Raw genomic sequence first — 22,284 nt, forward strand, 5'->3', positions numbered from 1 at the left:
TGCAAGCTGGGAATCAATGAGATGTGTAGGCCTCTTTGTTGTACTTATTATTTGGATCTTATTTGTTGGTTCTGAATCTTGCAAGCTGGGAAACACGGCATGATGATGCAGAGGACAACAACCATAATAAACAGTTCAAACTTGGTAGTATTATCTTTGTGAAAGTGCGACAAATGTGATGATCGTGTGCATCGTGAGAATAATAATTCTAATTGTTGTGCATGTTGATCTTGTGGCACTGATAGAACGAGCGAATGCATTGCTTGTTTTAAGTATAAATTTCTATTAAAGCTAATTAATTTAAGTAAAGTGACCACTAACTCATGTTATTACAGTACCAATACAGACCCGCTCGTGAACCGACGTGTGGGCGAGGGTGCATCTTCTGCCGGGCGTGCAGCGGACGAGGGACGGGTAGTAACTATCATATATGTGAGCCAAAAGGCGCAAACGGTCCCGAGCCATGGTAAGGCGACACCCGTGGGGATACCGTGCGTGAGGCCGCAAAGTGATATGAGGTGTTACATGCTAGATCTGTGTGACTTAGAATCGGGGTCCCGGTGATGTGAGGTGTTACATGCTAGATCGGTGTGACTTAGAATCCCGGGACCGTTTGAGTCTTCTGGCTCACGTATATGATAGTATCGCTAGCATCCATATGACAGAGAACCCGGGCCGACATGACTAGTCGTGAACCCAAAGTGGCACTGACTTACAGGGACAGGCATACATGAAACAACATCGAGCATGTCGGTCATCAGCGTGTGAATCCGGGCTGTAGCAACTGGGCTAACAGGACTCCGGTGAACCGGGATGTAGCAGGCTAGCAGGACTCCGGAAGTCACCGCGTGACATTTTCCCGAAGGGACAGACACAGGAACAAAGTGAATCACATGCCGGCCAGTCTAAGTGTTCCGGAGCAGTAGTGCCGGGCTAGCAGGACTCTGGTGAACCGGGCTGTAGCAGACTACCATGGCTCAGTGGAAGCACTAGACTACATTTCCCCATAAGAGAGGCTACCAAGGATAAACAACTAGGTTGTCGGATCCCACACATAGCAATACACGTCACACGTATGCATAACATGCAAGTATGTGTTGTATAACATGGCATCACAACATAACTCAAACTCATATAGATAAAGGCCCAGAAGAGCCACATAGCATTAAATACAAACAGGGTCACATGACCCATCATTCAGAGCATACAAGCAACAGAAGCATTACATGTCTGAGTACAGACAACTACAAAAGGAAAAGGCTCAGAAGCCTGACTATCTACAAGTCCCTCCCAAGGGAGCAAGATCGTAGCTGAGGTAACAAGCTACTCGTCGAAGTCCAAGTGGCACTACTAGTGAGACAGATGTCTCACCTGCAAAATATAAATAAAGAAAACGTGAGTACAAAGATACTCAGCAAGACTTACATCAGATCCTATCATACATGCATTTGTATCAAGAAGGTAATATGGGGTTTAGTTGCAGCAAGCTAGCTTTGACTCAGTGGCTATCCTGTTCTATGACAATGAGAAACTTCTTTGAGGTAAGGCAGCGCACACGAGTCCACTAATCACCACATCAATACACTACTATGGATTCATCCCCGTCTCCTTACGAGAAGGCCATCCATAGCACTCACACTTGTCTTGAGCATTTTAGAGTATCCACTTTAAGTTGTCTATGTACCACGTAAGCATCCAAGAAGTCCATAACTAAGGACACGGCTATTCGAATAGATCATGATAACCCTGCAGGGGTGTACTTCTTCACACACGCTCTCACCACTTATCACCATATACACGTCATGTATCTCGGCAACCTTCAAGAGGAAGCCTGGCGAGGGTGTCAGCCACGACCTGACTAACCACACAAGACTCTAGTCCAGGTTTATCGCCTATTCAGGTTCCATCTGCAAGGAGATCCGGCCGGGGTTTCGCTCACGGCCCCAAACGATGTGTACAGGGTTCCCGAGCCCACCATCCGGGTGCCACTCGGTACACCGGGCCACATGTGCCTAGTCTGTCCCAAGTCCACCCTGCCGGGTGCCACTCGGTAGAAAAATAGCACTACCTATAAACACCAGAAACTATTTGCAACTCCTGGACAGAGATCAAGTTGGCTAATAAGTCGAGAGGGGTCGAGTTACCGGAACCCAATGCGTGGTAGTAGCTAGTCCTTGGACAACATACACAGAACTCAGTTCCTAGGGACGGTTCCAGTGAGACAATCCACCATGTACTCCTACATGGCCTCTCACCACTACCTTTACCAAATCGTGTTCACACACTTAACTCTCAGCATCAGAACATAGCATTGCACTCCAATTCATTCCCAATGAATCAGACTTGACATACTCTAAGCAATAGCAGGCAAAGCATGGTAGGAACACAACATGGCTCAATCAACTCCTACACATGCTAGTGGGTTTTAACTATTTACTATGGCAATGACAGGTCATGCAGAGGAATGGGTTCAACTACCGCAGCATAAAGTAGCAGTTGAATCGTTGTTGTCCTAATGCAATAAATGAGAGCAGGAGCGAGAGAGTAGGATTGTATCGGAATGAACAAGGGGGTTTGCTTGCCTGGTAGATCAACAGGGGGGCACTGCTCCACTGACAGGTACTCTGGATCGGTCTCCGGAGCAGGACCTAACGAGAAGGAACGGTGTCGAAAATCAAACACAAGCATATGCAACAATATGATGCATGAATATGGCATGAATATGTGATGTGTTTGAGCTAATGCAACTAGCATTCTATTTGGATGAAGTCCATTTGAATCAAGAATTCAAATGCAACTCCAAGTTAAGCTCTTAAATATGCCATTTATATGTTTTCATATATACATCATGTATAGATTAGTTTGTCATGCATGAAAATGGTACAGATGGATAGATTGAATTTTTCCGATCATTTTCCATATATAAATTATTTCAATCTAAGCTACGGTTGAATTTCTATGAATTTTTGAAGATTATATCATTTTCTGGAATTTCCTGATTTATTTTTAAACCAGAAAAATGATATATTGCGTCAGCATGACAACAGCATTGCGTCAGCAGGTCAAAGGCGGCTGACCAGGTCAAACCTGACGTGTGGGGTCCACACATCAGTGTCTGTGGCTAATCCTAAATTAAATTAAACCTAAACTAGTTTAGTTAATGGGGTTGGGCCCACGCGTCAGTGACTCAGGAATTTAGTTAGATGGTGATTAGCCTTAAGCTAATCACCTGGCCCATGGGGCCCACCTGACGGGCCGGCGAGGTCAAAGGGTCAAACCCCACCGGCGTTTAGCCGCCGGCGAGGCCGAACGCGGCGGAGGGGCTCGGGATCACGTTTTCGGCAACCAAAAGAGCCGCTGAGACCACGGGCGAGGAGCCGGGGCCCGTCCGCATCTTCTGGAGTAAGTGGGAGAGGCGGGGACGACCGGAGCTCGCCAGAATCGAGCTCGAGGCGGCGGCCGGAGCATGGCTTCAAGCGGGAACGGCCTACGGGGCACGGCAGGGGCTGCGGAAGGCGTCTACGGCCTCCTGGCGTTGCGCTGAGCACGGTGGCAAGCTCAGGCGCTAGCTACGGTGGCCCTGGCCACGGTGGCGACATGGCCGGCGGCGAGGCGCTCGCGGTTGCGACGGGTAGCAGGGCTACGGCACGAAATCGAGCGCGGGGAAGGAGGGGAAACAGAGGAGAGCTCACAGCGCTCTCGATGGCGTCAAGCGCGAGCTCGGGGGAGATCCAATGCGGGCTGAACGGCGACAGCGATCTCTGGCGGCCGGAGGTGAAGAAGACGGCGGTGACGGCTTCATGGGGCGTCCCCGGTTGCTTGGCTTGACGAAGACGGAGAAGGCGACGTGGCGGAGCTCGTGGACTCGTCAGAGGGGCGAGGGGACGGCTCTGGCGACGACTACGGCGAACGGCGACGAGGATGGCGCTCGGCCATGGCTGCGGCAAGCGAGGGAGTAGGCGAGGGGAAAAGTGAGGAGGTCGACCGGATCGGGACGACACTCGTGACGTCACGCAGCGCGTCGCGCTGGCAGGGGAGAGGGCAGGCAGGCTGGTGGCGTGGCGGCACGGCTGTGCGCGCGCGTCGGCCACACGCCTGTCCGACTGGCGCGAGGATAACGACGACTGGCACTGGGCCAGTGGGCCGGCTGGGCTGCACAGTGCCAGGTAGGTCGGCCCAGGTAAGCTTTCTCCACTTTTGTTTTCTTTTCTATTTTCTGACATTTGTTTCTGCTTTTAAAATAATACTAAACTAATTTATTTAATTCTGTCAAATTTTGCAGGGACCTAAGGAATTAATCCAAAGCCCCTCACCAAAATTCAGAATTTTTGGACATATATTATATATATAGCAAATATATATATCCAAAGCAAATAATTACTGGATTAATTCCAATTGCCCAAAATAAATACTTATGAGCTCTTAAAAATATTGGTTTGATTTTTATCTCTGTCCAATATTTTCAGAGAGCAACATGAGCATTTTCTTGGACCCTTTTGGAGCAATTTTTATCTGGGTCATTTCCAGAAATGATTCTGAGGGTTTCACAAATCCCCATTTCAAATTTTAATGAAATTTAAACATGATGCAAACATGAAGGCTAGCCTAGGTCATACCAGAACTAGGGATGTGACACATGTTTTCCTACTACTATTTTTATAGTGTTTTTATTCATTATAACACTTTGTTGAGTAATTCTAATGCCTTTTCTCTCATAATATGCAATGTTTACATAAAGAGGGAGAATGCCGGCATCTGGAATTCTAGACCTGAAAAAGCTATGTCAGAGATACCTATTCTGCACATCTCCAAATAAGCTGAAATTTTACAGAGAATTACTTTTGAATAAAAAATACCGGAGAAAAGAACTACCAGAGGGGGCCACCCATGTGCCCACTAGGAACCAGGGCGCGCCGTAATGGGTACTGGGCTCCTCGGCCCACCTTCGGTTCCCATCTTCTGGTACATAAGGTCTTTTGACCTAGAAAAAAATAAGGGGAGGACTTTCGGGAGGGAGCGCCGCCGTATCGAGACGGAACTTGGGTAGATAACTTTTGCCCTCCGGCGGAGCAATTTTGCCGGGGGAAATCGAGGCCATCGTCATCACCAACAACCCTCTCATCTTTGGGAGGCCGATCTTCATCAACATCTTCAACAGCACCATCTCATCTCAAACCCCAGTTCATCTCTTGTGTTCAATCTTTGTATCAAAACCTCATATTAGTACCTGTGGGTGACTAGTAGTGTTGATTACATCTTGTAGTTGATGCTAGCTGGTCCATTTGGTGGAAGAGTATATGTTCAGATCCATTATGATATTTATTACTCCTCTGATCTTGAGCATGAATATTATTTGTGAGTAGTTGCCTTTGTTCTTGAGGCCACGAGAAGTCATGTTACAAGTAATCATGTGAATTTGATATTCGTTTGATATTTTGATGATGTGTATGTTGTGATTCCCTTAGTGGTGTTATGTGAACGTCGACTACATGACACTTCACCATCTTTGGGCCTAAGGGAATGCATTATGGAGTACTTATTAGATGATGGGTTGCTAGAGTGATAGAAGCTTAAACCCTAGTTTATGCGTTATTCCGTAAGGGGCTGATTTAGATCCACATGTTTAATGCTATGGTTAGATTTTATCTTAATTCTTCTTTCCTAGTTGTGGATACTTGCAAGGGGGTTAATCATAAGTGGGAGGCTTGTTCAAGTAAGAATAGCACCCAAGCACCGGTCCACCCACATATCAAATTATCAAAGGAGCGAACGCGAATCAAACCAGCATGATAAAAGTGACTAGATGAAATTCCCGTGTGCCCTCAAGAACTCTTGACTTATTATAAGAGACCGTTACGGCCTGTCCTTTGCTATAAAAAGAATTGTTCTACCTTGGTGCACTTTTGTTACCGTTACCGTTACTTGCTCATTACAAATTATCTTACTATCAAACTACGTGTTACCGACAATTTCAGTGTTTGCAGAAATTACCTTGCTGAAAACCGCTTGTAATTTCCTTCTGCTCCTCGTTGGGTTCGACACTCTTACTTATCGAAAGGACTGTGATTGATCCCCTATACTTGTGGGTCATCAGTGGCCTCCGATGATGATTTCCCCTTTGGCAGGGATCGCTTCGGAACAGAGGCTTGCGGCAGTGGAACAGCTCATCTAGGCTAACTTTCGGGGGTTTGTGAATATATAAGAATTTTCAACATTGGAATCACGCAAAGAGGTGCCACATGGGCCCCACAAGGTACTAGGGAGCGCATGTGGCCGCGCCCTAGTACCTTGTGGTCCCCCTGTGGGTCTTCTGGTACTCCCCCAAAGCCTCCTGGGTCCCTTCCCTTCTAGAAAAAATCATCAAAAAATTTCGCTGCATTTGGACTTCATTTCATATGGATTTTCTAGAAAACCAAAAACAAGTAGAAAACAACAACTGGCACTAGGCACTAGGCCAATATGTTAGTCCATGAAAATCATATAGAAGTTATATAAAAAGTGCACCAAAACCATATAAAACTATTGTAAACATGGCATGAATACTTCATAAATTATAGATACGTTTATCAGTGGCTCCGATGCGGATCTGCTCTATCCGCCCTTGGAGCGGCTGGTAACTGCCTCCGCCGCTCGCTTCTTTGCAAGTCAATACGACTCCGGGTGTGGTTCAGTCGGCACCCCAGACGGGCAGCTGTGGGCAGTGCTGGGTGGCACCTGGAAGGGGCTGGCAGGGATCGCATCGGACGAGTGTGGGGCGTCGCGAGGCTGCAGCTGCCCACCCAGCCCGCCACTGAAGCCCGGTCCAACCACGACCGACGAAGGGCAATGCAGAGCGCTAGCTCCTCCTCATCGGGCACATGCGAGCTGTCGGAATCCATGGCGGCCTTCTCCCAGTCCAAGTCGTCGGAATCGTTGTCGGACATGGCGGACGGGGGGGAGACAATGTGGATTTGGGGGAGAAGCGAGAAGTTGAGTGAGGACAGACTGAGTTTGACCAGGGTTTTCTCGTCGGTCATCGAATATTTGTGGGGGCATGAGTGGGGGTCGTTGCGGGCCAGGTCGATGTCGCAGACACGCCCGGGCCGCCTCATATCTGCCCTATATTTTGGCGGGTTTGAGGGCTGCTGGTGAGCCCAAACTTTTGAGACCAGTTTGAGGCGCCCAAGTGGGTTGTTTTTTTATCTGTCCACCTGTCTGGGTGTTTGGGACCGGTTTGAGGCGCCCAGATGTAGATGCTCTTACGTGTAGGTAGAATTTGTATTTAAACATTTAGGGATATTTTTGACGAGAAGGGGTTCCCCCAACCTCATTTTATTGAAAACGCGGCAACAAGACCAAACCTAAACTGTTTGCAGCGCTCGGGCCACAACCAAAGTAGCTGAACCAAATAACTACAAGTTCACAAGTGGAAAGTAGAGTGACTACTACGACAAGCCAGATAATAGACACCAAGCTACTTATTACATGGATCATCGGCTATTAGCCGGAGTGAGCGCTCAAACAGAAGCCATGGTGCCTACCCTGACGACCCTTGTTCTTCTTCCTCACCAAGCAATCCACAAAAGCTCCCCTCTTTTTCGGTCCAGCAGTTGGAGGCATTTCTTCAGCAACTTTGATTGGCGATCTGAGGACAAGACGATCCACTGACGAAGAAGAAGACTTATTTTTCCCAAAATAGTCCGGAGATCCTTCCACACTACACTCTGAAAACAGAGATCATTTCGAGATGTTCATAAGCTCCACATGGTAGCAACCCCGGCAATACCAGACACACTTTCTTTGTTATTCCCAATTCACAAATTGGACATAACAGAAAGATTAATATCAGCAAAGAAGCCAAAGATGTCAACAATATATATCCATATATTTCTAGCCACAATGTAATCACAGAACAAATGTTGGAGAATTTCTTGTTCACCAAAGAAAAGGCAAGAAATATCATCCACGTGTTGTCTTTTAAGAAGATTGTCTCTGGTTAAAACCTTATTATGAATAGCTAACCAAACAAAAACAAATACTTTTAGGGATTGTAGACACATTATTCACTTTGGATTTCCCCTTTTTCATTTTCCCATGTGCATGAGTGTATCACATTTTATATATCTTGTAAACATCCAGAGAGTTTTTTGGTTTTAGGAAGACATTTAGATTTGAATTTTGTGTGCTAATGCCACGGTACGTAGTTCACGTAAAAGGTACTACCACTGGATACTTTTTCGGTGAAAATGAAAGCAAATAAAAAAAATGGAATTATGTAGTACTCCCTCTGTATCAGTGCATAAGTCATCTTACGTTATGCACCACGACCAAGGTGGAGGAAAAACGAGAGAATTTAATATTTATTTGCTAATTAATACTTTTGCATGCAATGAACTGACCACTGCATGTTGTACTAGGTACTCTAAGTAATTGAAAACATACCCAACGTCTGTTATTGGTTGATTGAGTTAATGCACCATGTCTAAGGCCTCCTTTGGTTTGGAGGAATTTTATAGGAATTCTAGAGGATAGGATTCTTATAGGATTTTTTTCTTTAGAGCCCTTTGATTTATAGGAATGGATTCTTATTCCTACATAGGATTTGTTTCTAGAAAAAACTAACGCCTACACGTGTGGTATATTGCACATCGCCCACACGCCTTCTTTATCACTCATTTTGCCACATGTGAGCAGATGACATCAGCGGGAATCTTTTGGTTTTCAGCTTAATAATATTTTATCTCCTAATTAAAAAGTCGAATTAAAAATCCATTTTCACCATTAAATCTGTCTCGACGAGATCTTCAAAACTAGACCCCATGTTGATATGTTTCGACGAAATATTTTTTTTGCCCAGAAATTGCCATGATGTTTACACTGTAGTTGCCATAGTGCTTAAACTAAAGTTGCCATGTACCAATTTTAGTTTGTAGAGCATGGCAATTTAATATTTTGATGATGGCAACTGCAGTACTTTGATCATGAAAAATATTTTTTGTATGAACCATGACAATTTGAAGTGCATGTATCATGGCAATATCAGTTTATGGTTCATGGCAAGTCTAGTTTCTTAATTTCTTGTTTTATAAATGTCAAAAATTACTTTTAAATGTAGAAGAAAAAATAGTTGAAATATATAATCGCAACTTCAGTGTAAACACTATGTCAATTCATGTGCAATAGACATGGCAAGTTTTAACCTAAAAAAATTCGTCGAAATATATTGATATGAGATCTAGTTTCGAAGATCTCATCGCGAGAGATTTAATGGTGAAAATGGATCTTCAATCGAATTTTTTTAAGAAATAAAACATTTTAAAAACTGAAAATTCAAAAAGATTCCCACATGCATGCATGCGGTGACGTGACGTAGTTTGTGTGCTATAGGATGTGTGGGCGAATTTCGCTCCCACCACACGTGTGGGTGTTAGCGTTGTCCTTGTTTCTATCCTCCATATTTCATAGGAAAATAAAAATAAGCCTAGACTCAATGAAAAAATTCCTTTGATGTGAACCAAATGACGTCTTGTTTTCTATTCCTACTCATAGGATTTGAGATACATGTCATTTCATTTCCTACAAATTTTCTATTTATATGATAATCCTATACTATGAACCAAAAGAGACCTAAGTGTTTTAGAATTATATGGTTTTCATTATATGACTAATGCACCGATAAAAAGGGAGTAGGTATCATTATTCCCTGAAACTGTTTGCCCGTTTAGTTCCACCACATATTCGTAGAGTGCACACGAATATGCTGCAAAAGCTCTACCCCGACACCCAATTATGATGATTGACACTTGAGAGGTGCAACCAACACCACACCGACATGTCACCAAACCGAAAACGAAATGGAAATAAATATGCGCGTTGCTGGTGCACGTTCCTTTTTCCCGCAGGTCGACATCACAAGGCAAAGTGGGCAAAAGGCATATCTCCTTCTGAAACCATAAGCAAAACGAGCATATGCTTATTATGTGTTCCGCACATTCTCTTTCAAAGGCGAACCTGAAAATGAGGATAACTGAGCACAAGGCATATCTCCTTCAGAACAAAGAACAAAGTAACAGTTCGTCACAATATCCTTAAGTCGTCGGCCGCTGCATTTTTAGACATCTGCAGTTTGCAAATTGGGCGAGCTTGTAGAGGCGACAACGCCCACACTGTTTACGCGGCCTCCACATCGGGCACGGCATCGGCATCGGCAACGGCATCTTCAGGCCCAGCATCCTTCTCGACGAAGTCGTACCCATACTCCTCCTCTGAAGCATCCTCCTCTGCACTTCTGCCAAACATGAACGGCTTCTTGCCCATCGTCGTGAAAGGCATCAGTCCCAGCGCACGCGCTGTCTTAATCTCCCTCGCAACCTTGCGCTGAGCTTTCGCGCTTATCTTGGTCTGGAGAGCAGATCAATAAGTTAGAACGACAATGGGCAAGGAAATACATCAGTGAAGAGCATGAACACGTTTGTGAGGCTGACCCTGAAAACTGACAGAGATGATACTTACATGTCACACCTTAATTAATTATAATATAGATTAAGCATGAAAACATTTGTGCTCGACGAGCATGAACAATGAACACCTCAACAGCAGTACCATCAGTGAAGGGCATCATTCAAAATAAACTGATGGCTCCATAAGAGTAACATTTAAAACATAATACATTAAAGGGCAGTTGCTACTTGAAATCTGACACCACTTTATATGAAAGGTGTCATTCATCTATGAAGAAGAGAATATGCATTATTGGCAACAATCTGAGAAAGCACGATCTGAATTTGTATTATATATCAGGAAGGCACGAACCTCTCCACCCAATATTTCCTTATCTTACATAAAAGCCGAGAAAGTACCCTATTACCTGATTCCTCTTGATGATAATGCCAGCTTCTGTAAGAAAGTTGGAGAGGAATCTAACATTCTGCAAGGAATAATTACTGTGGTCAGAAACTGCAACTTGTTTAACACAATTCTAATAGCTCAAGATATGGAAATGTATGAAGCAGATCAAAGTTGGTCTCTCGAAAACTACGTATCCATGCATGAAGGCGGCTATCTGTAGGTAGTTATTTACAAAAATTGGTTACAAACCACCAAAAGATAAGCAGTTTAGTCATAAACTACTTAAGCAAAGTGGCAGACTTCCAACCAAAACATTACCCCATTTACATCTTACCAACTTACACCATTACTCTTTACTCCCTCTGTCAAAATGTAGGCAGTATTTTTATTGGTCAAGACAAGGTCTGAATTCAAATCTAATGACATGTCATCAGTTTGATTCAAACGTACTTACTTATATTGTAACTTTGTATCACATAAACAGATAAACCACATATTGACGGATTAATTGTTGGTTAAAACCTTATCTTAACAAATCAAAATATACTCCTATGTTTTGCAACGGAGTGTACAATTCTTTCATGTGCCTCTTTCCCTGTAACCCCCCACACCCTGAGTTCAATTACACAATCTTGCCGTTTCAAACTGTATTATTGGTCTAATTTATGGTCAAACTTAAATCTCGAAAAGCGTGTGCGCACTACATTGTGGAATGGAGGGAGTATGTTTTATGCCCACACAACATCCTAATCTGGCTTTGATACTTGCTGTGTTCCAGTATTGGCATCTAAAACATCGAGTTACAAAGATAGAAGAATGTGAGGCAATAACTCGAATCAACCAACGTAATAAGCAACACATCAGTTTAATGATACTAAACTTGTTAATAATTGCTACTACCTCCGTCCGGGTTTATTAGGCCCCCTAGTATTTTGAGCCAAACTTTGACCATTCATCTTTAGCTAATAATAAAGGACGGAAGATTTCATAGTTCTCCATATGTCGATTTTTTGAAAAAAAAATTCTCCCTACGTTGATTCTCTGATAATTTTTTTACTTTTCAAGGTGGGACTATTTGTTTCTTCGAAGCTGCATTCGATTTTCCTATACGGGGCTGCTTCTCTCGGTTGGGCCTCTGGTTGGGCCTGCATTGATGCTTAAAATTGTGTCTGACGTAGGCTAGGCAGCCAATTGAGCTATAATAATACATCGAATAATCCCTCCTTGCTTCAATGAATCAACTCTCACCAATTCATATACGTTTCAGGTTATCTGCAGCATCAACCAACCTCAATTAAAAACACGATCGAACGGTGGAGAGGCCGATAAGAAGCACAAGCAAAGCTGGGACGGTGAGGTGGTCTGAGACGAGATTGGTGGTCAAACGCGGCGGCGCGGAGGAGAGCTAGCTGGTGGCGCCGTGGCAGGGCCAGAGAATGAAGATGTGCGGTGCTCATCGGCAAGAGTCGAGGCAGCGACGGAGGCCCTCTGTGGAGGGCACAGGTGCTCAAGGTTGTGGCAGGGCGAATAGCTGCAGCAAGGAGGCCAGTGGGGGAGGCGATGCTCACCGGCAAGAGACGAGGCAGCGACGGAGGTCGCGAAGCCGGCGCTCGGGACGGCCGGCCAGATGTTTGGGAAGGTGCTGGCCGGGCGACTGCCGACACCGCGGCTACAGGAGGCGCAACCGTCGCTCGGGACGGCCGGCTAGATGGGGAGGTGGCAGGGCGAAGAGAGATAGCCGGCCGACGCCATGGCTACAGGAGTCGAAGCCGTTGCTTGGGACGGCCGGCTAGAAGTCGTGGTGGTGTTGCTGGCGGGGCGAAGAGCTTGTCGTCCTGTGCTGGCTGTGTGTGCGTGCAGTGTGTGTGTGTGGCGGCCCCCGAGCATGCTGGCCGGCCGCTAGATCTGGCGAGCAACCGAGCAGCCACTGCACGCCGGCCGTGCAGCCCGCCGTCGCTCCCAGCCACCAGCCACCCACCGGGAGGGGCTCCACCACCACGGCACCGGGACTCCGCCCCGCCCCCTGAGCCGACAAGCAGGCCGCCGCCGCCCCAGCCGCAGCAGCAACACACACCGACGCTGCCAGAACTTCCAGCGCCACCTTTGGCAGCCGGGAAATGGCTGGGTGATGAGGTGGATGGAGAAGAGGAGGAGGAGCGGCGCTTGATGGTGAGGCAGCAGGAGGAGGAAGATCGAGGCGGAGCGGCGCTGGGTGGTGAGGAGGAGAGGAATGGCGAAGTGTAGGAGGGGCGCTCAGTGAGGATTTGTTGCTTGTTGTTGCTCTTTTAATCAATTGTTCTTGCTGTACAGTTGTACACCGACTGGAAGCGGCTAGATGCCATGCGTGCTAGCACCAAAACATCCTTTGGATTTATGTGCGATTGTTCATGGCGCTGGGTGATTATTTCACTATACCTAGCTGGCACACTTGCACTCTGATGGCAACAGTTCCAACTTAAGCCATCTGCTAATATTCATGTTACTGTGATCGAAATAAATTAAATATTATAGTTCATAGGAAAGGAGCAGAAACCTTGACTGAATATAGAGTTGTGTTGTACCTATACTGAGAAAGGTTTGTAGAGTATGAAAATATATTTCAAGATGAAACAAGTTATGATTATTAGTCATGATAGTTCTAGGAACAGCTAGAGTCAACTAGGTATTGTAATGCTGGACTAAGGATGGACCGTGCTCGGAGAAATCAAAAATCTATGGCCCTCCGTGGCATAATATATACAGCATGTTCCCATTGTGCTTTGCAGATTTTTTTTCTTGGAAGCGTACCGAGCAGGCCATATATTCAACAAAGCTCTGAAACGATGCACTATGCCTTTTCTTGAACGCCATCAGGTACATGTCAAAACCATTTTCCGTAATCGTGGAACCAAGTTTGGAGCTGAAATGGTCCCACATACAAAAAAAGGCAGAATTGAATATAGAGAGAAGTGCATATTACACCCCTCAACTCTAGCCCTAGTCTAATATACAACCCCCAACTCCAAAACCGTCTAATCTGCAACCTCCAACTCTTAAAACCGGCCAAAATTTAACCCTCCCCTCCCCTTGACCGGGTTTGACCCATTGACTGATAAACAGTAAGTTCGGAAAAAAATGAAAATTCAGAAAAATAAAATTTTAGAAAGCATTTTTTGCCTCTGGATGAACAGTATTCAAAAAAATTTGGGAACAAAATTTTTTAAAAATAAATTCGACTTTTCACCGGTGAACAGTATTAAAAATTCAGTTTTTTACATGTACCCGGAGGTAATAAATTGGAAACAAAATTCGTCAGGATTTGTTTTTTGAATTACTGTAAACAGCGCGAACAGTATTCAAAAAAGTAAAAAAATCAGGAAAATCATTTTTTCACTGCGTGAACAGTGACCGAGGGAAAATTTTCGTTCCAAAAGTTCAAACTTTTTTTGAATTACTGTTCGCACGGTGGAAAAGTCGAAATTATTTTTAAAATTTTGTTCCCAACTATTTTTTGAATTTAAAATTTTTTTATTTTTATTTTTCTGAATTTTCCATTTTTTTCAAATTTACTGTTCATCAGTCAACGGGTCAGACCCGGTCAAGGGGAGAGGAGGGTTGAATTTTGGCCGGTTTTAAAAGTTGGAGGTTGCAGATTAGACGGTTGTATATTAGACTAGGGCTAGAGTTGAGGGGTGTAATATGCACTTCTCTCTTGAATATATGGACTTGTAAGTATGAACCTTCTTCTGTACAGAGATGTACACTACACACACGACTATACAATTTGTTAGAAAATAATTCTTCTACCCACTTTGCACCTCACTGTTTTTTAGGAAGATTGTAATCTATATTATTCTTTTGCACACATCACAATTTTTTGTATCGAGTAGATAAATTTAAAGAGCGACTGAATTTTGACTTGTACATTTTCTTATGAATAGACAATTCTCGATGGTACCATAAACTTTTTTTTGCTACCGAAGATCCTAAAAAAGTGGAGTTGAATGGAGCAAAGACAATAAGCTTCAGGCTAAGAACTCAGCAGAGCCAGGCAAAGGACAAAGGAGCCAGGAAAAAGTTGAGAACCACATATAAGCTTTAGATTAACTCTCCAAAACCAGTATCATGTTTCGAATAATTGATGTGGGTGTCTATTTTCTAGAGAAGTGTTATATGATATTCTCCCGTTGCAACGCACGGGTATATTTGCTAGTAAGACTAATGAAATATAGAATATATGCTACAAAAGGTACACTGTTGGATTTCTATTTGAAAGAGCTTTCCGAAGGTATAATTTTTGTGACATATAGTTTACATTTTATTAGTTAAATTTGTTAGTCAAACATTAGCCCAAAATGAGAGGGGGCCTACTAAACCCAGACGGAGGTAGTACATTCAAATACGGCGATAGAGAGCATCAATAGAAAATGCCAGAATCCTCACAAGGTTATAGTAGTGTCACCAGATATTTGGGGATTACCATAGTCATAGTATCCCTGAACTTTATACCGGCTAATAGTTCTAGACTCTAGAAGCTGCCAAAGTACTGTAAAATCTACTCCCTCTTGAGGGAGTACCATTTAATTTTAAACAAAAAGTGTGCCCAGTTTACATAGGTTGCCAAGCAGATTTACTCACCCTAAAATCGGCTTTCCTTAAAACCTCCTTTGTAGACGTTTCAAACTGAGGTCTTGGAGGATTCCTTGGGGCTGCAGGTCTTGTAAGGTCAAGATCCTGTATGCAGTAGAGTTGAATAAATTGGTGTTAGAAGAGTATCATTCCAGTAGATAACAGACGGATGCTTGCATGATTAAATGATAAATGTTACCCCCTCCGTCCCAAAATGTAAGATCACTTTTGACAAATACTATAACAATATCTTCTGGTGGTTCGTGGTTTTTAGGCAATATTGGATCAGACGAGCAATTTCAGTCTGTTTTGACAAACATCTATCCACAAAAGAGTTACTACGCTGTGTGGTAATAAACTAACTCCGCAGAATCTAGCTCACACATTTAGCCACACTTCCTGAATACTTGTATATGCTAGACTAAATCTCAAGACTGCAAAGGAATTGTGATCTCTCAAATAGTACTTGAATCACCAAAGTAACAGACAGTTATCCCTCTTACCCGGACATTGTAAGTCGAGCCACGCCTGTAATTCACATCCGGCCTGAAATCGTAGTCATCATCCTCAACCTCCTCCGTCATATGAAAGGTGCGGGCAGCGTCGTCCAACTTCTCGTTCATGCCATCGTTCAAGGAATCAAAACCGTCCATGAACCCACCATTACTACTACGCTGACCAAACTCGGGCCGACCAAAAGCACCCATTCCAGAGCCGGTGCCGTGTCTTCCAAAGGAGCTCCCGACCCCATCGAGCTTCTCGAAGAATGACTTGTCATCTGACTCAAACAGACGTTTCTCAAAGTCGTCCGCACTCTCCCCCGCGCCCTCTCCTGCGAAGCAACATCCACAGCAAACCGGCGTGTGAGAAAACAGCATCGCTAGAGCACTTTAAACATCAATTCCCCAAATATCACGCTGTCGTCATCGCAAAATGAAGGGGTTTAGCACGCGAAAGCTAGAGAAAATGTTTGATTTACACCTAGATCTCTCCTGCCGCCATCCGATTCGATATTTTGGTTCTGACGGAATGGAAAACGGGTGAGCTAGGTCCGGATGTCGGATACTGCGCGGGAGAGGAGGGAGGGGCTGGGGGTGCTTACCGGACAGGAAGGAGCGGCGGAACAAGGAGGCTGCGGCGGATGATGGGTCGGAAGTGAGCAGGCGTCGTGGAAGAGATCGTCTCAGCGCCGAGCTCGCCATCTTGCTCAGTGCCTCGTCGCCGGCGCCGCAACCCGTCACCAGAGAAGCGAAGGCAGGGATTTGGGGGTTTGGGGCTGCTTTTTCCGTTTCAGACCCCGTAGCTGGCTACCTGGGCCGGCCCGGCCCGACCCAAGGCTGAATGTACCTGGTCCAGAACGGCCCCTTTAGTAAAGGATGGGTTTTGTCTCAAAAAAAAAAGTAAAGGATGGGTTTACCCACCGACGTGGGAATATCCAAGAATGAAACTTTTAAATACTTGGTTGACCGGCTATGGAGCAAGATTCGAGGGTGGATGGAGAAAACTTTGTCTGCAGCCGGTAAAAATATATTTATTAAATCAGTTGCACAAGCCACCCCTATTTTTTCGATGTCATGTTTCAAGCTGCCTCGGGGATTATGTGAGAAGCTTTCGGCTGCTATACGGTTTTTCTTTTGGGAAAGTAAGCAAGGTAAAAGGAAACCCCACTGGGTGTCTTGGGATAAGATATGTATGCCACGTTACATGGGAGGTCTTGGGTTCAGAGATTTCAAACTGTTTAACTTAGCTTTTTTGGCACGCCAGTCTTGGAGGATTCTGAGTTCCCCGGAGTCGCTAAGTGCTCGTATCCTCAAAGGGGTTTATTTTCCTTCCTGCTCTATCTTGGAAGCTAATTTGGGAAGCCACTCGTCCCAGATATGGCGCTCAATTTTGGAAGGAAGAGACATAATGAAGCAAGGGCTAGTAAGAAGGATTGGTAATGGGGCTACAACCGGCGTTTGGACCACTAACTGGATCCCAAGACCAGAAAAAATGCATCCATTGCTGTCAAGAGTGACGAATCCACCAGAGTTAATTTCCCAACTAATTGATACTACAAACGCTAGGTGGAATTCATAATTGATCCGGGAGGTATTTCTTCCTTTTGACGCAAATGAGATCCTTCAGATTCCAATTTGTTTGAGAAACATTGACGATTATTGGTCATGGATGTTCGAGAAATCAAGGATTTTCAGTGTTAGGTCAGCCTATAAAATGATAGTGGACACGAAGCGCCGCCGTGAGGACTGGCTTGAGGAACGGGCGGGCAGTTCGAACAGAAAGAAAGAGGAGAAAACTTGGGTAAAATTATGGTAGGTATTTGTGCCTGCGAAGCTTCGTATGTTCTTGTGGAGGTTGGCTCAAAAATCAATTCCAACAGAAGATGTGCGGATGAGAAGGAATATGTCTACTACATGCACTTGTGTTGTGTGCGGCATGCCAGATTCTTGGCGTCATAGCCTACTGGAATGCACAATGGCGCGGTGTGTTTGGTGCCTAGTTGATCAGGAGCTGCTAGATGTACTGATTGATAACGCTGAGTAGAACGCTAAAAATTGGTTGTTTGCAATGCTGGAGAGATTGACGCATGAAAAGTTCATCAAAGTTTCTGTCACGTTGTGGGCTATTTGGATTGCATGTAGGAAACTAATTCATGAAGGCATTAATCAAAGCCCGCTGTCTACACACCTGTTCATATCTCAGTTCATTTCAGAGTTGGGGGAGATTCAAAATAAGGGCGATGTCCAGAGAGGAGGAGCACCACCCCAAAAGCCGATCCAACAGGTGAAGAGGTGGATACCTCCGCCGAAGGGAAAATTCAAAATAAATGTTGATGCAGCGGTATTTCGAGGCCGGGGCACTGCAGCGGCTGTATGCAGGAACCACAACGGCGAATATATGGGTTCTTCGACATTTGTTATCAAAGGACTGATCGATCCGGCGAGCTTGAAGGCAATCGCGTGTCGTGAAGCGTTATCTTTGGCGGAAGACTTGGGACTCCAAGATCTAGTAATCGCATCCGCCTGCTCGACAGTGGTGAAGCATATCAAGGAGTCATCTGGAGGAAACTATGGAGGAGTGATAAAAGAAATTAGGTCTTGGCAAACTATTTTCAATTCTTGTATTTATATTCTTGAGTCTAGATTATCTAATATAAAGTCGCATGAGCTGGCTAGACGTGCCCTTGGGCTTGATTAGGGTCGCCATCTCTGGTTGGGGCACCCTCATAATCCTACTGTCATCCCTGTAATTGTTACATTAAGTGAATAATTAAATCAGCATGCTTTCTCAAAAAAAGTAAAGGAAAAAGTCTAAAATAAACCTCGAACATGTAGATGGAAGCTAGATAACCCCTAAAAACGGAAGCTAGATTAAATCTGAATTCCAAATCCTTGAAATTAACACACCAAATTTTTTAATCCCGGTCTGAGGGTATTCCTAAACAAAGATTGTTGACCTCGCAGCTCAAATCCAAGATCCTGGGCTGCATCCGGGTGCTACTGGGCCGGCCCAGTAAGCAAAAAGCGTATTTTTTTCGTAACATGCCGTTTAAAAATCCCAAAAAATCAAAGACTTGTGGGAATCGAATTTGAGACCTGGCGTGGCTTAAACTAGTACTACTAGCCGGTCTGCCACTCTAACCAATGCCTCTTGCTGACAAAAATGAAGTGCCATAGTATTTAACCACATAACGCAACGTTAGGCTCGTGTGGGCCGTGTACTTTTCGGCCTAATGTTATATATATATATATATATATATATATATGAAACGGGTCGCGTCGTGCTGGCACGCGGGTCTGGCCTCACAGCCCAGGCACAACCAATTTAGGCATGTGTCGGGCTAGGCCCGTGACGAGCCGAGCATGCGTGCTCACAGGCCCACGACCCACTTGGCTAGGTTTGCCTTATAGTTTTTTTGTGTGTTTTTGTCTTTTCAAGTCTCAAGACTTTTAGTAAATTGCGCAAGACCACTCTATTTGTCATTTGGGGCTACAGTTATAGAAAATAGGGGAAAACAATTTTTCTGAAAAAATGGTGGTTTGGTGTAATCTTGGTCCTAAATGTGGTGATTTTGCGCAATTTACTAATTGACGTTGGACTGTTATATCCAAGCCATTCAACATTTTTATAAAATAAGAAAGCTCAAGTTGGTTTGGTTATATTTGATTGATTTGAATTGGTATTTGACCTAGTGAAGGTAATGAGTTTTAAATTGGAAGGATACTTTATGTAAGTGCATCTAGTGCCACCCCTAGTTGGTTTTGGAGTATTGACGACAAACCTAGTTGAGGGACTAATGTGTTTGTGAGAATTGCAGGATAACACAGGTAGAAGTCCCTCATTGATTCGGTTTTCCTACCAGAGATGACCCCTAAAAATATATGAAGACATTGAAGTCAAAGGTGGTATGTAAAGACATTCACATTGAAGACTATGACAAGAGAATACATCGCATGAAGACTATGGAGCGCGAAGACTTAGATCTTTCGTAGTTCTTTTTCTTCTTTGTTGAGTCATAGGAACCACCGTACTGTTAAGTGGGGTCCAAGAGAACCAGTCAGAATGACTGAAGTGATGCTTAACCAAAATCCTATGTCTTCGAGTGAAGACTATGAGAGCGAATCTTGTCCAGAGTTGGACAAGTCAGCTTTGCTTGTAGCCCAAGTAAAGTTGTCGTGTGTGTTTGAAATCTGACCGTTGCAACACGTGTCAGTTCCTTAGTGACCCAGGGTCATTTCGGACAAATCAGGTCGGGTTTCCTAGTGGCTATAAATAGCCCACCCCCTACAATCATAAATGGTTGGCTGCTCAGAGTTAAAGTACAGCTGTTGTCGTTTGAGAGCAACCCACCTCGAAGCCTTGAGAGAGAATTCCTTGCGAGGATAAAGTCCTAACCACCCAGAGTCAAAGAGTGTTAGGCATCACTTAAGTCGTCCTGTCCGTGTGATCTGAAGACTTATTACACTTGAGGACTGTGAATCGTTCAGCCGGTTAGGCGTCGCGTTCTGAGCATCCAAGAGTCATTGTGGATCGCCGGTGAACGAAGTCTGTGAAGGTTTGGGAGTCTACCTTGAAGACTTGCCAGAGTGATTGGGCGAGGTCTGCGTGACCTTAGCTCAAGGGGAATACGGTGAGGACTAAGGGTTCTGAGCTGCGTGTTCAGGACTGGGTGTCCGGGACTGTGTGTCCTCAGATTTAAATACCTAGCCGCCCTAAACAGACGTACAATTGTCACAGCAACTGGAACTGGTCCAACAAATTATTGTCTTCAACGAGTCACTGGTTTCATCCTGCCCTTCCTTTTACTTACTGTTGGTCCTTGTGAAGTCATTGCATGATTGCATTATCTTTTGTCTTCACTGAGTGACTGCTTGTTCTGATTGGCTTCACAATATCTTCCTACCTGATCCCTACTGCCTAGCTGCTCTTAGTCATTGTGCTTTCACTTCGTTGATTACCTGACTAAGGTTTGCCTAGTGTAGTCTACCTTCCGCTGCGTGGTAATAGGTTTACTTCTATCGTTTGTCTTCAAAACTTCCTTGTTTAGAAGACTTTCATAAAAATCGCCTATTCACCTCCCTCTAGTCGATCACTAGCACTTTCAATTGGTATCAGAGCAAGGTACTTCCTTGTTCTGTGTGATTCGGTTTAACCACCTGGAGTTTTAGCTATGTCGACTGCAGGGATAATCAAAGTCTCCGCTACGTGCCCCGTCTTCGATGGAACTGAATATCCCTACTAGAAGAATAAGATGCGCATGCATCTTGAAGCCATTGATTTCGACCTATGGTATGTCGTCAAGAACGGCGTTTCCAAGGCTGGAGAAGGTGTCACTGCTGCTGATGTCAAGAAGTTCGTTCAACTGGACTCTACTGCCAAGAATATCATTCGTGGTCATCTGACCAAAGGACAGTATGGCCGTGTGAGTGCGTTGGAGACTTCCAAGCTAGTCTGGGACTGGCTCTCCAAGGTCAACGAAGGCGTGTCCACCCAAAGAGATCAGAGAATCAGTGTCCTTCGCAACCTCTTCAACCGCTTCAAGAGAAATGACAATGAGAATGTCCAGCTCACGTTTGATCGACTCACTGACATCATAAATGAGCTTCAAGCCCTCGGAGCCACTGAGATCACCAAGCATGAAGTCGTCAAGACACTCCTGAGATCACTTGACAGTTCGTTTGACACCCTAGCCCTGATGATTCAAGAACGCCCTGATTTCAAGACACTCGATCCGTCTGACATACTTGAGAGGCTCAACACACACGAGTTTCAACTTTTTGAGAAAAGAGACATCTACGGTCCCAACTATGGGCGAACTCGTGCCTTGAAGGCAAAAGCTGTCTCCTCATCTGACGAAGAATCTGACAGCAGTTCTGATGATCATGAAGACATTGGAAAGGAGCTCGCTATGCTTGTGAAGAAGTTCCAAAAATTCACCAAGAAGAAAGGGTTCAGAAAGTCTTCACGATCAAGCTCAAGGAATGATGAAGGTTCTGCTCATGACTACAAGAAGAGAACATGTCACAAGTGCAAGAAACCTGGCCACTACATCTCTGAGTGACCACAGTGGGACAATGAGAACAACAAGAAGAAGAAGAGCAAAGAGTATGATTCTGACGACCAGAAGAAGAAGAAATACTCAAAGTCTTCTTCCAAGTCTTCCTCAAAATCTTCATCACACAAGAAGAACTCATCTGGCAAGACACGTGCATTTGTTGGCAAGGAAATGGATTCTGAGGAGGAGTCTACTTCTGAGGAGGCGGAGGTGGAGTTTGAGGAGGACTCCGATTCTGGCGTTGCGAGTCTGGCTACAGCATACGTTGCCAAGTCCATCTTCAACACTGAAGA

General features: G+C 44.6%; 1 protein-coding gene across 1 annotated transcript; it reads right to left on the reverse strand.

Annotated features, from left to right (window-relative positions):
- Positions 1-9,901: 9,901 nt before the first annotated feature.
- LOC123047222 (uncharacterized) lies at positions 9,902-16,775 on the reverse strand. The gene is made up of 5 exons (XM_044470726.1): positions 16,538-16,775; positions 15,939-16,267; positions 15,445-15,540; positions 10,847-10,906; positions 9,902-10,380 (listed from the first exon to the last, which is right to left on the reverse strand). Exons 1-5 carry the CDS (start codon positions 16,635-16,637, stop codon positions 10,150-10,152), a joined length of 816 nt encoding a protein of 271 aa, XP_044326661.1. The 5' UTR covers positions 16,638-16,775; the 3' UTR covers positions 9,902-10,149.
- Between the last annotated feature and the right edge of the window lie 5,509 nt (positions 16,776-22,284).

This window comes from Triticum aestivum, chromosome 1A (assembly GCF_018294505.1).
Source record: "Triticum aestivum cultivar Chinese Spring chromosome 1A, IWGSC CS RefSeq v2.1, whole genome shotgun sequence".
NCBI classification, from domain to species: domain Eukaryota; kingdom Viridiplantae; phylum Streptophyta; class Magnoliopsida; order Poales; family Poaceae; genus Triticum; species Triticum aestivum.